Here is a 15,269-nt window from a genome sequence, read left to right as displayed (position 1 = left end):
CCAACCATCATGTCCCCCCAGCAAGTCCCATCCAGCATGACCCACTCTGCAATGTCATCTTTAAATCCCATTCCATTCCAAACGTTGGAGCTCACATATGAAGGCAGGACTCAGGCCGTGGCCCCTATGCCCCTCCCTCAGCTCCCTCTGCCGTGACATTCTCCTTCGACGCGGGTGATGGCCCAGCTGTCTTGTCCGTCAAGTCCCCCGTCCCCCTCAACGACAGGCAGTGGCACTGGGTGCGAGCTGAGCGCAATGTGAAGGAAGCCTCCCTGCAGGTGGACCAGCTGCCCCTCCGCTTCCTTCAGGCCCCAGCAGACGCGCACCTTCGCCTGCAGCTCAACAGTCAGCTGTTTGTGGGTAAGACACAGCAGCTCAGACACTTGTGAGAGAACAGGGAGGTGGTTTCATACTCTGAGATGGTCACATTTCTGCATTTGTGCTCTTGCCTGGGAGTTTAATTCTAGATGCTATATTGTTCATGTAAGATTCTAATTAGGCATTGTATGCATTAGAAATAATCAGGTTATGATTATAATTGATTTATTGAGTTATTTGTTACAAAGTAGCAAAAATATTTACAGATCATTATAAATTCATTATTAAGAATAAGCTTGATTCATGATTTATAAAGTATTTGAATGTTTTTAGTGTGTGAAATATTTCATACTCGTGCATTAAAAATGATACAAAACTGCTGAATTAAAATTTAAGATACTTCAAGGACTTTTTAAAAACACCTTAAAATTTAGATTTCAAGAATATAGGACAAAGGGCTCATAAGTAGGAAATATTTCTATACCGATGTTATTTACATCTCTGTCAAGGACATGATGTTTAAGATGTTTATGACTATAGTCTGGAAATAGCAATGAAATGTTACAAACAGCAGAAATAGTCTTGCTGCACAAAATAACAACACATTTAAAAGAACATAAAATGCCAACTGAATATTTCATAAGTTGAAACCAAATTCACAATTGATGGCCTGATCCTGGGTTTATATAATATCTATGCATGGTGTGATACATTTATTTTAAAGTGCTTCTCAGTTCTCTGTCAGGATTGCTATGACCTGCACATTTTTGAAAGGCTCAGCAGTTACCTGTTGGCTTGAGCCAAGTATGTTTGACCAGAGGTGAAAAAACAACAACAACAAAAACAAGGTTCCCCAGCTTTGGGACTGTTTACTTAGACATGTGAGGTTGTTTTCTGGCAGAGCATAGAGGGCTGTGCTGTTTGCTACTGAGCCCCCCTTTGTTCTTCAGGAGGGACAGCCTCCAGGCAGAGAGGCTTCCTCGGGTGCGTGCGAGCACTCAGTGTGAACGGAATTACCCTGGACCTTGATGAGCGGGCCAAGATGAGCCCCGGCGTGACTCCGGGTTGCCCCGGCCACTGCAGCAGCTCCGCTGGCTTCTGCCACAACCGGGGTAGGTGTGTGGAGAAGAGCAGTGGCTACACCTGCGACTGCACTCACTCTGCCTATGGAGGACCCTCCTGCAAGGAAGGTAAAGTCTTTGTTAAAGAGTCAGCACTTCCAGTGTACATAATGCATTACAAGAATATTCATAAAGTTTATAAGGTATTCATAATGCATTATAACCCATCACTGCATATAAAAGTCGATAACAAAATACATAATACATTATAACTCTAGTGTTTTTCTGTTCTATGGGGCCTTCATTTACAATGTACTACTGTGACATGTCATGCACAGGAACAGGATGTGAGTGAGTAAGAATGGCACAGTCTTTTATTTATAAAATAATTAAACACTTGTAAAAGTGTAGAAGGAAAAGTCTGAGCAAAAGCAGTAGCTTTCCCAAGGCAAGTTCCAGGCTTAGTGCTGTTAGGTTGTAGCAGGCTAAATGCAAAGTGTTGGAGGACAGAACCTGTGGGAATAAAATAGTGTGTGGGGAAAAGAAGAGGTAGGTGAAGGTAATGAGTGAATGCAGTGAGGGACAGGTGATGGGAGTCAATCAATAAGTAGGTGACTGGGAATAGAATAGTGGTCTGCTATGTGTGTGTGTGTGTGTGTGTGTGTTTGTGTGTGTGTGTCTGTGTGTGTGTGTGTCTGTGTGTCTGTGTGTGTGTGTGTGTGTGTCTGTGTGTCTGTGTGTGTCTGTGCGTGTGCATGTGTGTGCGTGCATGCGTGTCTTTTTGATTGGGTGGCGGCCAGGGCATGACACAGCACTGATTTTGTATTATTTAAGGCACAGATTTATTCCTTTAATTTATTCCTTTAATGAATAGATCTATAATTACAGATGTGAAGATTTATAAGACATTTTAAATATCTTAAAAGCCTTTGTGAATTAACTTAAAATGTATCAAGGGTGCTGGGAAAAGTAAGGGGAGAAAAAGGAGAATAATAAAAACATGCAAAAGTAAAAATTAGGCTTGGGTAAAGCCTGTTAGTATACAGCAGATGCAGGATTGCCTAATTACATAGTATTTAGTGTCAGAGGATTCACGAGTGGTTTCTTCTTAATTAATATCACAAAAATAATCTGATGAAATATTCAGAGCGTCTCTTTTACAAGATTGTAAACACTGAAATACAGCAATTTCTATCGACTGCTGCTGCTGGACTAAAGTTCCAGATGTGATGAAACAACACGGTAATTTAATCTTTGTCAGGATTTTGGAGTAATTTACATGAAGGGTGTTTGCCATTTTAACAATTTATACTAAAAAGGAAATTGTGTTATGAAATCAGCATTTTTTCTGCTGCAGAATTGGATGGCTTTGATGTTACAGAAATGGTCTTCAGAAGTCATGGAAGTCCCTGAGACATGCACTCTGTGTGGGATGTTCAATGCGTTGATGTTTGAAATTCGAAACAAAGCATCTTTCGAGTCAATAAAAGCCTGCCCTTCCATCCTGGCAATGCAATAAAGCAATATTGACTTATCCTAACCTTGTTACCCGTCTGGAGGTGATGGCTCCTGCTTTTCACGTCTCAGCTCACGTGGGTGTAGTGTTCTCACTTTAATCTCTAAACACAGTCACGACTTATTACAAATTTACACAAGACATTTATAAACAGCAAAATTTCATACAAAACAGTGAAGTTTGTATGGGCAGACCAATAGGATTGGTGGAAGGACTTACGTCAACAAATGGAAATTCATTTAGGTGTCCAGAAGATCTATCTGGCCCCATCTGTTCAGATTTAGATCTTTGTCAAGTGATCAAAGGATTAGACATGAATGCCAGACTATATGGTTCCCCTTCTTTGGGTCATCTTCATGTGAACCACCACTAATCTCTCCCCTTATAATCATTTATATATAATTTAAAATCAAAAGCCAACTTAAGACAGCCAAGTTATTTTTCATGCATCTTTAGCTGTACACCTCTTCTGGTCTATCTATGAGATGCCAACACTTTGGCAAACCATTCTTCAATTATCAATTTCAGATTGACTCTATAACTTATATACTATAGCTTTTTGTCATATTACATCATTAAGAAATCTAACAAATATGCAATTTCCTTTATCACCCAGAAGTGTCAGTGTCCTTCGAGAGGGGCTCATCAGTGACCTACACTTTCCAGGAGCCATTCTCATTCATGCAGAACCGGACGGCCCAGGCCTCATCTGCATCCTCGGCCTACCCCAAAGCCAGAGAGCACATGGCTCTCAGTTTCCTGACCACCCAGACTCCTGCCATGCTCCTCACTGCCAACACCTTCACCCAGCAGTACCTGGCTGTCATTTTGGCTCACAATGGTAAAGGCAATTCAGATTTAGTCTCCAAGAACTTTAAGCTAAGATGTTCTTCAAAAACATCAGTCAGCTCAAAACAGCTATGCTGTTTAAACAGTTCTTCAGTAGATGCATGTGACTGCACAGCTGAAGCTATCAAATACAATTTATGTCGCACTCAAACACTCAAATTTACTCATTTGTCTAAATATGAGTAGATGAGTGTTCATTTGCTTTATTGCAAGTAGCATTTTATGCTTGTGTTTTATGCTCTTTTTTCATCAAACATGATCTCTCTCTCTTCTTTAATATGCTCTATTTACTATCTCAAGATGCAGCAAACATGTTGATTACTAATAAAGAGAATAATACATGATTTTAAGCTACATTTGCAGAGAGAAGAATAAACCACCTTTTGCCCATTTCCCTCTTCTTCTCAACTTCTGGCTCCACATGTTGTACAACAAAGGCTACCTTAGTTTTCAGCCCATTAATAAGAATATATTAAAGGGCTATGTTAAAATCAGTAGACATGCTGTAGCCAGTAGCCCAAGGTTATTGGTTATAGTTGTAAATACCTTACACATGGAAAGAGTTTGGGAAAATTAGTTACCAAGTAAAAGATGAAAAGGGAATCAATAGGCATATGAGAACAGAATGAGTCTACTCTTCTTACCATGGCCTTAAATTACTGTACAAGTGATTTTAGGGTGGAAGTCATAAACAGAAGAGGAATAAATAACATAGATGACAGCATGTGAGGACAATAAATAGGGGGGAAAGTGTGAATGTAGGCTGTAAGTATAAAATGTTGTCAAAACAGTGACCTGCTTGTCTCAGAAAGCACACAAGCTTTCAGTCTGTGCTCCTCGATGATAGTAATGCAACTCAAAAGATCATGTGCAGAAAATTAGCCATCAAAGTAGAGAATCAGTTATAAAAAGTTAAAGGCAAAATCAGGTCTATCTGATGAGCTGTTGTAAAAATTGTTGACGAACCACTCTGAATTTTGACTAATTTTGCCACATAGTTTAAATGACAGGTTGTTTGTTTGAAGTTATTAGCATGAAGCTTCACACCAAGTTACAAATAACTAGTTTCTCAATAACTCGTGGAAGTTGGAGAAGTTTCCCTTCATTCTGTCATTGAAGCAATGTAGCAAATTTTAGACTGAGCATCCCCAAAAGTGTGAAAAAAGTGTGAAAGAACCTATACTAAATAATTCTGAAAAAGAAGTGGAATGGCTTGAAACAATTTGTAATTTGAAAGCTCTTGGATCGAAAAGTTGGCTTTGTCCAGTGAATTTATATGTGTACATCAGTTAAATGATGGTGTGATGTGGTATAAGTGTGATTTCACTGTTAGCCTTAAACAATGTTCTTGAATTCATAATTGTACTCTCACTTTTTGCCTCAAAATTAGTACAATCTGCAGGCATCATAAAAACTCGAAAATTACCTCTCACAACCCCCCCCCCCCACACACACACACACACATACACATTGTACTATGTATTTCAATCTGAATCTGTTTGGTCGTTTTTAATTATTGGCCTGTATATCAATGTAACTAAATTACCAAGTAATATAAAAAATAAATAAATAAAACAAAATAAATCATTTGATCCACACAAACTGTGAAACAGAGTATGCACATATGCATAGATGCCCTTCAGATCCAGTGAACTCAGAGCTCCTTTGTGCTAAATCCAATCGCTTGGCTGATTCATGCCTTTGTAAATATTGAAGGATGTAGCAGGAGCACGTTATCCTCTGTAATCCTTGGCACACAAGCATAGTCAGGCAGTCTCTGAATACAGAATAATACGGTGTATTTTTTTTTTAAGGATGAGAGGGAACTTTAAAATTGACCCTGCTCCACTTGATAATTCAACTATCTTTTGTTTCTCAGTGGCTACATGGTGTATGTGTTTGTGTGTACGTGTGTGTGGGAGGGACAGCTAAGGGTGTATTGACACATTTAAGACTGACTAAAGAGCTAGAGGCGCAGATGGAATTAATATTTATAAATCTTTTAGAAGACTGCTGGGGTCTGGATCGAACGGGCTATATATAAACGCTTTGTGTTATTGTCTTAGGTAGTCTTCTCCCGGGCTGGCCACTTTGTTCTCCTGGACTGGCTTTAGTTATGTTATGATAACATATCTAAGGTGTGATTTCAGTTTTGACTGTTTACTCAAGGAAAGAAGCACTCTTCATATCCAAACATAGCTAATTTTTTTCATCTAATTTACATCATTCATCATTATACAAGCATTCAAACAGTGACTGGGATACTTCTGACACACTTCTAAACTGGCTAACAGTGAACAGAAACCAAGTGGACATGAAATCCAGCCTGTTGCAGTGTAATCTGTTGAGTTTTGTGCCATTGTTAGCATCCATTCATCTTTTGTTTGTTTGTTTGTTGTTGCAAAACTCTCTTATTAGGTGAACTTGGGCTGCATGTGGATTAAATAACGGGTCGATTCTCTTCTATAGGTAGTCTTCAAATATGGTACCGGCTCCATAAAGAGCGAAGTCCCAGTGTGTTCAGCCCTGTGTCCACCAGCCTGGCAGACGGACTAATCCACCGTCTACGACTACACAGGGAGGGACAGGACGTGTACGTGCAGGTCAGCTTCTGCTCCAGGTCCTGCACCAGAGTTTCTGTGACTGCCATAACTAGTCTAAAGCTGATGTTCAGAACACTAGAGCTATATAAGCCATCCTTTTAGCTTGAGGCAATTCTAAAATGGTTGTCATTGTTAATTCTGTTTACTGTGGCATTTTTTTGTCCTACAGAATACAATTATGTATAATTTGTGCAATATATTTACATATCAGAGAAGAGAAAAAGAAAGACACCATTTGTACTGCTCATATATCCTGATCTGATCTGTGTTTTTTCTGCCTCTCTGCGGTAGGTTGATGAAGACAATAAAAAATATACCCTCTCTTATGATGCAGAGTTTAACTCGATGAGATCACTGACCCTGGGAAAAGTTACTGGTAAGATAATAAATGTCTGATGTTGTGATGCTGAAATATTTGATGCAGGATTGAAAATGTTTAGATTCATGGTCTTATTTAAATTGCAGTATCTTAAGTAAAATAATACAGTACCACAGGACCATTATTGATTATAAAAATTACATTAAAATGAAATGCTAAAATTTGTCCCTCTACTTCTGCAAAAAACCTTCAATATCCATGCAAACATTCACTTTGTCATTAAGTGAAGGCCAAATCGATTTTTAAGCACACTGTGCTTTTTCTCCATGGAGACATTAATCTTTTATTCAGTAACTCAAAGTGTCTGACTCTTATTCAGGAGATTAAATATTAATTCATATGACAAAACAAGGTTGTGTTCCTCAGAGGCTGTGGCAGCTTTGAAAAGACTCTTTTTCAAAACTTACAGGCTTTTAAAAAATGACCTTATATTGGCAAAAGTCCTCAAAACCTTTAATCATTTGATTTTGCTTGCTGTGTTAAGTCATGGATACACTTTTTATTTTTTTGATTTTTTTGATTGGTCATTGGTAATTTCATTGGCCTTCCTAAATTTTACAAATTTACACATTTTTCCTGCACAACATTTTACAGTGTATTTTATCATTTTTGAATTTTAAATGACAGCCATTGGAGCCTTTAAAGGAAGAAATTATCAAAAATGACCTAAAGCAAACAAAAAACTGTTTTTTCTTAGCAGGAAGTGATGCTCTGGATGAGGAAGTTGCACAAGCAGGATCCAGAGGCTTCATCGGCTGCTTTTCATCTGTTCAGTACAATCATGTAGCCCCTCTGAAAGCAGCTCTTCTGAACCGTGGTAGCTCATTGGTCAGCATACGAGGAAATCTGCTGGAGTCGAACTGTGGCGCACTGGCTGATTTATCCACCTCTAAATCCCGTTTAGGTATGTCCTGAGATGACTAATTTGGCAGTTTTTTAAGCATGAAACTTTGTAGTCTATTAGGGTCACCAACTCTGAAGAACGAATCTTGAGGATTTCCTGAGATATTAATATATTACCTTTTTTTGTTCCCGCTCGGCAGACCATGGGGAAGAGGTGGGGAAAGATAACAAGGCCCATGAAGATGACACCCAAAGAGATTCAGCGGTAATCGGAGGTGCGTTTTATTACCTCAATCTGCTTTATGGCACCATTTGTAAGAGTCAGTGAAGTGTGAAATGAGCAATAGCTATCTTACAGGTTCCTTAGTGTTCATCTTTTCTCTTAGCACATTCTGTTTTGAAATGTGTAATGACTATATTGATTATGTGTTGTGTGCTGATAAGGGACCATGGTAATAAAATTCCCTGAGAAACTATCAGGAGAGACTGGTCTCAGGTGCTTTATTGTTGTGACGCTGGTGGCACAGAGGGAGCAAGAGGCGAGGTTGCTAGAAAGTGCTCTTTATTTTCCATAAGTAAAGGCATGGACATTTAGCAACATAAATGAAACAAAGGTAGTCATGGTTTTCCTGGCCAGTTCCCCAACAGGTACTCCATTAATGCCCAGCACCGTCCCTGCCGACCTGCGGCTTGAAATAGGTGATGGGAGAAACAAGGGACAGGTGCACATGGCTAGTAGGCTGGTGATTGGGAGTTGGGTAGGTGTTTACTGTGGTCCTCCCAGTGAGTGGGCATGGTCCCCCTGCTGAGGGGCCGGCCCTCCATGACAGAACCCCCACTAAAGACCCTGCCAGGCACCTGGAGCGTGGCTGGCCCGGCCTACGGGGAGCAGGTTTCTGTGGGTGCTCCCGGTGGAAGGAGACGATGAGGTCAGGGTCCAACACCTGGGAGGCCGGCACCCAGCAACGTTTCTCGGGCCCGTACCCCTCCCAGTCCACCAGGTACTGCAACCCCGAGGTCCTCCTCCGAGAGACTAGCAAGGCCCTTACCCAGTAGGCTGGCTCACCCCCAAACTCCAGCGGTAGGGGTGGAGCTTCTGAGGAGCTCCCCTCCTCCATTAGGGGACCCTCTGCCATGGGCTTCAGGGCAGACACGTGGAAGGCCCTGGAGGCCTGGCTATGTCCTGGCAGGCCAAACCTGTAGGTCACTTCATTCATCTGACTAGTTATGGTGTACGGACCCTCATATTTGGCCTGCAGTTTGCAAGAACGGCTATCCTTGGTGGCAACCCATACCTTCTTTCCCGGCTCGAACTGGGGGGTCGCTCCCCGCTTTCGGTCTGCCTTTCTTTTGTAGGCTGCGATGGCGGAGTCTCATGTGGGTCTCCCCCCAAACTTGTTCGCTGTGTCTGCACTACTGATCAAGAGCTGGCAGGTCTGACGCCAGTGACTTCCAGGGATAAAGGGGAGGCTGGTACCCTAAGACACATTCGAAAGGTGTTAGCTCAGTTCCAGCATGACTTGTGCATATTCAGCCCATGCAAGGTATGCACTCTAGGTCTCTATATGTCGCTGGCAGTACAGGCAAAGGAATTTGCCCACCTCCTGGTTTATCCTCTCCACTTGGCCATTGGTCTGGGGATGGTAACCTGACGTCAGACTCATGGTAATATTTAGTTTCCCCAGCAGTTCCTTCCACAGTCTTGAGGTGAACTGAGCCCCCCTGTCTGAGACAATGTCCTCAGCCTGCCCAAACTGCCTGAAGACATGGCGGAAGAGCAAGTCCACCATCTCCAAGGCTGTGGGTGGGCCCTTTATAGCAGGACAACCCTAACCATCTTGGAGAAGCACTCCACAATTACCAAAATGGTTGTGTTCCCCTCAGAGGCGGGCAGGTCCGGTGGAGTAGCTTACTGGCAGGAGGAGTCCATGGAGTCTTGCTGCGGGCGCAGTCGGTGCACGAGGAAACGTACCTGACGACGTCCCTGGGCATGGCAGGCCACAAGTATCTTGCGCTCAACAGTTGCATGGTGCGCATTGTTCCCGGATGTCCAATCCCCACAGAGGTGTGCGCCCAGGTGATAAGGTCCCCACGATGTCCAAGCAGGACATACAGCCGTTTGGGTGGACATTGGGGATGTGGATTCGTGGCCTCTATTCTGCGGTCGATGTTCCAGGTGATGGCGGCCACAAAACAGGACAGAGAGAGCACCAGGTCCTGACTGGAGGACCGAGCCTTGGCATGATGTTGTTGGAAGAGTGCGTCCACCCTGATGTTTTTCTCTCCCAGCCTGTAGGTGATATAAAAGGCAAACCTGGAGAAGAAAAGAGACCACCGTGCCTGCCTAGAGTTCAAATATTTTTCATTTCAGAGGTACTCTAGGTTCATATGGTCAGTGATAACAATGAAGGGGTGTCTCACTCCCTCTAGCCAATGCCTCCACTCCTCTAATGTGAGATTCATCGCCAGGAGTTCTCTGTCCCCGACACCATAGTTCCACTCTGATGGGCTCAGCTTTCTTGAAAAGCGATGGGCCCTAAATTACCTTCCTCCCCTCTCGTTTGAGACAGCACAGCTCCTACTCCCACATCCGAGGCATCTACCTCCACAATAAAGGATCTCTCCAGGTCGGGTTGTTGCAATACAGGGGCAGTGGAGAAGGCGGTGTTCAAGTCTGCAAATGCTCTCTCTGCTGCCTCTCCCCAACTTAGCTGTTTAGGTTTTCCCCTAAGCAAGCCAGTGAGGGGACCAGGTACTCATAGTAACCAGAAGATGTGCTAAAGTCTTCCATTCGTCCCCCTCCCTGATCCTAATGAGGTTGTAGACACTGCGCAGGTCTAGCCTAGTGAAATATGGGGCCCCCCTCAACAAATGCTTAAGTGCCGCAGAGACCAGGCGGAGGGGATAGGGGTACTTAACCAGTATTTTGTTAAGTCCCTGGTAGTCCACACACGGCTTCAACCCTCCATCCTTTTTCTTGACGAAGAATCAACATCGAAAGGGCTAGAGAGGAACTCACCAGATCTTTCCCCCTTTTTTGCTCTCCACACTGGCAATGAACCCTGGCCCTGCCCAGTTGCATAGGTTCTTCTGAGGTCTCCATTGTCACCCTGGTCTCTCGACCCGACAAGCCTCTGGGAAAATCTTGCTGTTTGTCCTACAATAAACGGTTGTAAGTAATAGCTAGGTGTACCACCTTGTTTAGCGTGGCCACCTCCACCTTGCAGGCTAATTCAGTCTGTAGTTCAGCTCTCAGTCCATTCAAAAACGTGTCTATCAGCACTAGTTCATTCCATCGAGGTCCTGTCGCCAGTGTTCTGAACTCCGTAGCATAATCAGCCGCTGCACGCAACCCCAGCTTTAGCCTAAGTAGGGATTTCCCACAGACTCTCCCCTGTTGAGGGTGCTGGAAGACGGCTTTGAGTTCTCCTATGAATGAAGGGTAGTCATTCAGGACGGGGAGGAGTTAACCACCAAAGCAGTTCCCCAGGCACGAGCTCTCTCTGTCAGTCAGAAAATCATGAAGGCCACATTGGCATAATCAGGCAGGAGGGGCTGGTACCCAAAGTACAGTTCACATTGTACCACGAACCCCTCACAGCTCTCTGTATCTCCCCCAAAGACCTCAGGGGTGGCGATAAGACACCTTACCCCTTTTGAGATTGGTCTGGTGGTAGAAGTTGTCGTTCGGTTCTCGGTGCACATGGTAATATTATTCACGCATTGAGCAAGGCTCTGACTCATGGAGTGGATCTCTCCAAATTTGATCTCTCCTGTCTTTGCTGTTCTAGTACCGCCATTTGAACAGCTAGCAGGCTAGCCCAGTGAGGGCTGCTTGCCATGCACCCCGAGGGCTGCAAATTCTGTGACACTGGCGGCACAGAGGGAGCAAGAGACGAGATTGCTAGAAAGTGCTCTTTATTTTCCATAAGTAAAGGCATGGATGTATAGCAACATAAATGATACAAAGGTAGGTGCTAGTTGTGGTTTACCTGGTTGGTTCCCCAAGAGGTACTCCATTAATGTGCAGCATTGTCCCCGACCTGCGGATTTAAACAGTTGACGGGAGAAACAAGGGATAGGTGCATATGGTTAGTAAGCTGGTGATTGGGAGTGGTGTAGGTGTTTACTGTGGTCCTCCCAGCAAGGGCGCATGGTCCCCCTGCTGAGGGGCCGGCCCTCCGTGACAATTGTATGTTTCTCAGCTAACAAAATTTCCCTTGTAACTAAGGCTAACAAATTTCACATGTAAAACAAAGTAATAGGCAATAAATATAGAATAAACACAAAAACAAATGAAGATCTTAAGACCTTATAAATTCAGCAAGGTTTTCAACCAATATTAATTCTTGGCTAGATTTGTTGAATCATGGCTGATTATTTTTCACACATTAGCTAACTGAAGTTAAAACCAAACAAGCATAAGAAGGAATTTGAATGCACTGATATTCTTTATTCAAATCAAACTCAAATGCAAACAGGGTGAAAAATTCTAAAATTCTCTTCTGAGTCACCAACCCTAAATCTCCTCTGTGATTTTAGGTGTGGTCACCACAGTGGTCTTTATTACACTGTGTGTGGTGGCGGTCATGACACGTTTCCTGCTCCAGCACCGGCAGGTCCGGAGAACTGCCAGCATCCAAGAGAAGGAGCACCGACACAGCCTTGAAGCCGCCTACAAAACCGAACTCCACCTACACAACTGCGTGAGGGACAATATGAAAGAATACTACATCTAACAGATGTACAAGGCCTGTAGCCACTGGTCGTTTCTACTTTCGTTTAGTCCTTCTGCACCATTGTGGTGCAGACCTCATCTAGCAATGGTTACATGGAGGAGATCCTTCAGAACATTATGTGGAGGAGATCCTTCAGAACAATATGTGGAGGAGATCCTGCACTGGTGGAGTCTGGAGAACATAGGGATCTTCCAATCTAGGTAGGTCGTAGCTAGTAGATGCCCAGCCTGTTAGCCCAGAGAAGTGGGTCCGGGTTGTGATGTATGGTGATGGTGTTATGGGGGAAAAGCCCCTGCATTTCTTGGACAATATCTACCTGAGGGAATCCTTGAAAACCTTGTTATTTTAGAGAATCTGTTCATCCCTGTTGGGCTTAAAGTGTTGTTACGTTATGATTCACAAAATCATCTCTACCCCTACTGGACTGGACATAAGCAGTAATACTACCTTCCTCAAGAGGTGTTCGGCAGTCCATCACAGTTTGATTTAGTAATTATTACTCTTCATTGTACTTATTATTTTTAAGTACTCCAAAATGATTACTTCACTGTCATTTAACACCATATGTAGAGACAGTTATCCAGGAAAGTTAGAAAGAAGATTGTAATTCACCTTTCTTTTTCACATTTTTACAAACTAGTGAGTATAGAAGGTGAAGCTCATATTAAAAAAAATGGAAAATGCCTCAGAAATGTGACAACCCTTTAAAAGTAGTCTGTTCTTTTAAACATAAAGTAATATAAAACAATATATCTGTAAGACTTCATGTTCTAACAAAAATAAATAAATAAATGCAACAATGTTGTAATGTGTCATGTCATCTGCCTAGTCACCGATCTTGACATGACATTTTTGCTACAGATAAGGTCCAGTAATTTCATTTGGAACCTGTTTTTTGTTAAAATTCAGGTTGGCATGCTTGTGGTTACAGAATGTGTAGAAACCAATGCCGGAAGCTTAAGAATAAAATTTATTTAAATTTAGAAACAAGGGTATACCTGAATTACAGCCAATGAATTTAATAATAATAACTCTGAGAACTGGATAATTACTGTTTGCACTGTGACAAAACAATTGTGCCAGATTACTTACTTTTGAATTTTCAAATTATATTGCCACTGCGGCATATTTAAATGCAGAGCTTGGCTCAGTCCCTGTTGCTTCTGTATTATAGGCTTATATTTCAACATGAAATCCTTCTAAGAAATGTTTCTGTCACAGATACAACAAATTACGCACAGTCCTCTGAAATTGAACCTGTTATCTCTAGCAGTAGATCTACTGTCCTTGTTTCTGAGTGATAACATGATGAGCTGTGTCCTCTGGGACTCCTGAACACGGAGGGTAACCAACATGACTGGCACTTAAACCTAAATTAACAGATGTAGTGCTTTTACCTACTGAGTCCTTGAGGTAGGTCAGTGATATGCTTGCATTTACTTGGATAATCTATTCTCAAAATTTAAATTGAGGTTTATTTTCATATTCCCACATCTTTTATTTATTATCTTCATATCATGTTAATGTCAATTACTTACTGATTTTCATGTTTTTGTTTGTTTTATATGGAAGTGTCCTTCAATATGTTTTTGTTGTTAATCTTTTATATGTCTATTGATACTGGTTATTTTACAGGGCCTGTTTTGTATAATTGTACAGCTATATTGTAAATATATGTTTAATAATAATTAAAAAAAGATTTTTTCAGTCTTTTGTCAGTGAATGTACTCATTTGAATCCAGTCAAGCAATTCAGTAATTTATCGACAACAGATTTATATTATTGTTGTTTTAACATTTCCTTTAGCTTAATTTGAATGAAATCTGTGGACATTCTTCTTTAGAATAATTGTAAATCCTTGGTGAAATCAGATTTTATAAGCAAGCCTTCAGACACGAGGGAAGAGACCTTCAGTAAAACACTTTAAAAGTGCCAAAAATATGCTGCTGTTCCCACACTGTCTGCTGATGGACATGTTTTATTAGCATTTGTGATCATAAACTCTCTTCATATATTGTCAATCCATTGTTACTGAGCCAATACATGTGACACCTTGTTCTATGATTAGTGGCATCATATGATATTAACTGTTCTATGACACGAAAGCTGTAGAACACTATTTTCTTCACTACTTCTAGTATTCTACAGAATGATCAACTAGATTTAAATAGACATATGTTTATCTGTCAGGTCTTCCTAGTGATATTGATTGGCAAATAAGTTGACTGGTTAGGATTAGGATATACTGTTAGGGGTAAGAGTTTGGGTTTAAGGGTTGGTTTCATGTTTAATTTTGTGTTAGGGTTAGGATATATAGTAATGTTTTCCAACCAGGGTCCTGGAGTAGCCCCTGCCCTGCACATTTCAGTTTTTGCCCTGCTAACACACCTAAGCAAGTTGGACAGCATGTACTCCAGGACCAGAGTTGAAAACCTGTGATACATAGGAAATTAAAATATGGATGCAATAAAACACCAATCTGTTTTTCGGTCTCAAATGCACCTCTTGACACCAGGAAAAATTAGCTTTCAGACCCTAATAGAATGATCCACTTACACTATATAAAAAAACAATTTACACCACATTGAGAAATAACTAACATGCAGTTGAAATAAAAATGCCTTCAAACTAAATACACACCATGCTTCATGTGCCAGAGAGCTCAATGTCAAAACTCCCTACTTGCCTGAACATGTAAATTGTTCCCACTGTGTTTTACATAGATGCCTATGAGAAGTTAAGGTCCATTCAAAATATTTTCCAAAATTAAACATATACATTGGCTCATCTCACATATGCAGAATGATAGAAGAGTGACATGAGTGTGCCACCACAGTCACTAGAGTGAACATCAGAGTTGCTAGTTTTTCAGTAGAGATTTTTTGGTAGGATCTTATGTAAGAGCTATAGAGATGTGGGAGTTTCTGCCTTTGAAATGTCTACTGACTGACTTTCGGTTCC

At 41.7% G+C, this 15,269-nt stretch overlaps 1 protein-coding gene across 4 annotated transcripts in view; it reads left to right on the top strand.

Annotated features, from left to right (window-relative positions):
* cntnap5a (contactin associated protein family member 5a) overlaps positions 1 to 14,015 on the top strand; it is a 65,846-nt gene extending 51,831 nt beyond the window's left edge. For 3 of the 4 annotated variants that reach the window (XM_081720373.1, XM_081720374.1, XM_081720375.1), the window contains 8 exons: positions 142 to 360; positions 1,269 to 1,508; positions 3,512 to 3,736; positions 6,214 to 6,347; positions 6,639 to 6,723; positions 7,424 to 7,630; positions 7,770 to 7,844; positions 12,112 to 14,015. In XM_081720373.1, the coding sequence (XP_081576499.1) occupies positions 142 to 360; positions 1,269 to 1,508; positions 3,512 to 3,736; positions 6,214 to 6,347; positions 6,639 to 6,723; positions 7,424 to 7,630; positions 7,770 to 7,844; positions 12,112 to 12,308 (1,382 nt within the window). In that variant the 3' untranslated portion in view covers positions 12,309 to 14,015. The remainder of the gene's footprint in view (positions 1 to 141; positions 361 to 1,268; positions 1,509 to 3,511; positions 3,737 to 6,213; positions 6,348 to 6,638; positions 6,724 to 7,423; positions 7,631 to 7,769; positions 7,845 to 12,111) is intronic. The other variant, XM_035522790.2, reaches the window with a different exon arrangement.
* The last annotated feature ends 1,254 nt before the right edge of the window (positions 14,016 to 15,269 follow it).

Source organism: Electrophorus electricus, chromosome 9 (assembly GCF_041902795.1).
Source record: "Electrophorus electricus isolate QZ-2024a chromosome 9, ASM4190279v1, whole genome shotgun sequence".
Taxonomy (NCBI): domain Eukaryota; kingdom Metazoa; phylum Chordata; class Actinopteri; order Gymnotiformes; family Gymnotidae; genus Electrophorus; species Electrophorus electricus.
Note: the sequence above shows the minus strand (reverse complement) of the source record. Positions and strands in the feature narration are given on the sequence as shown.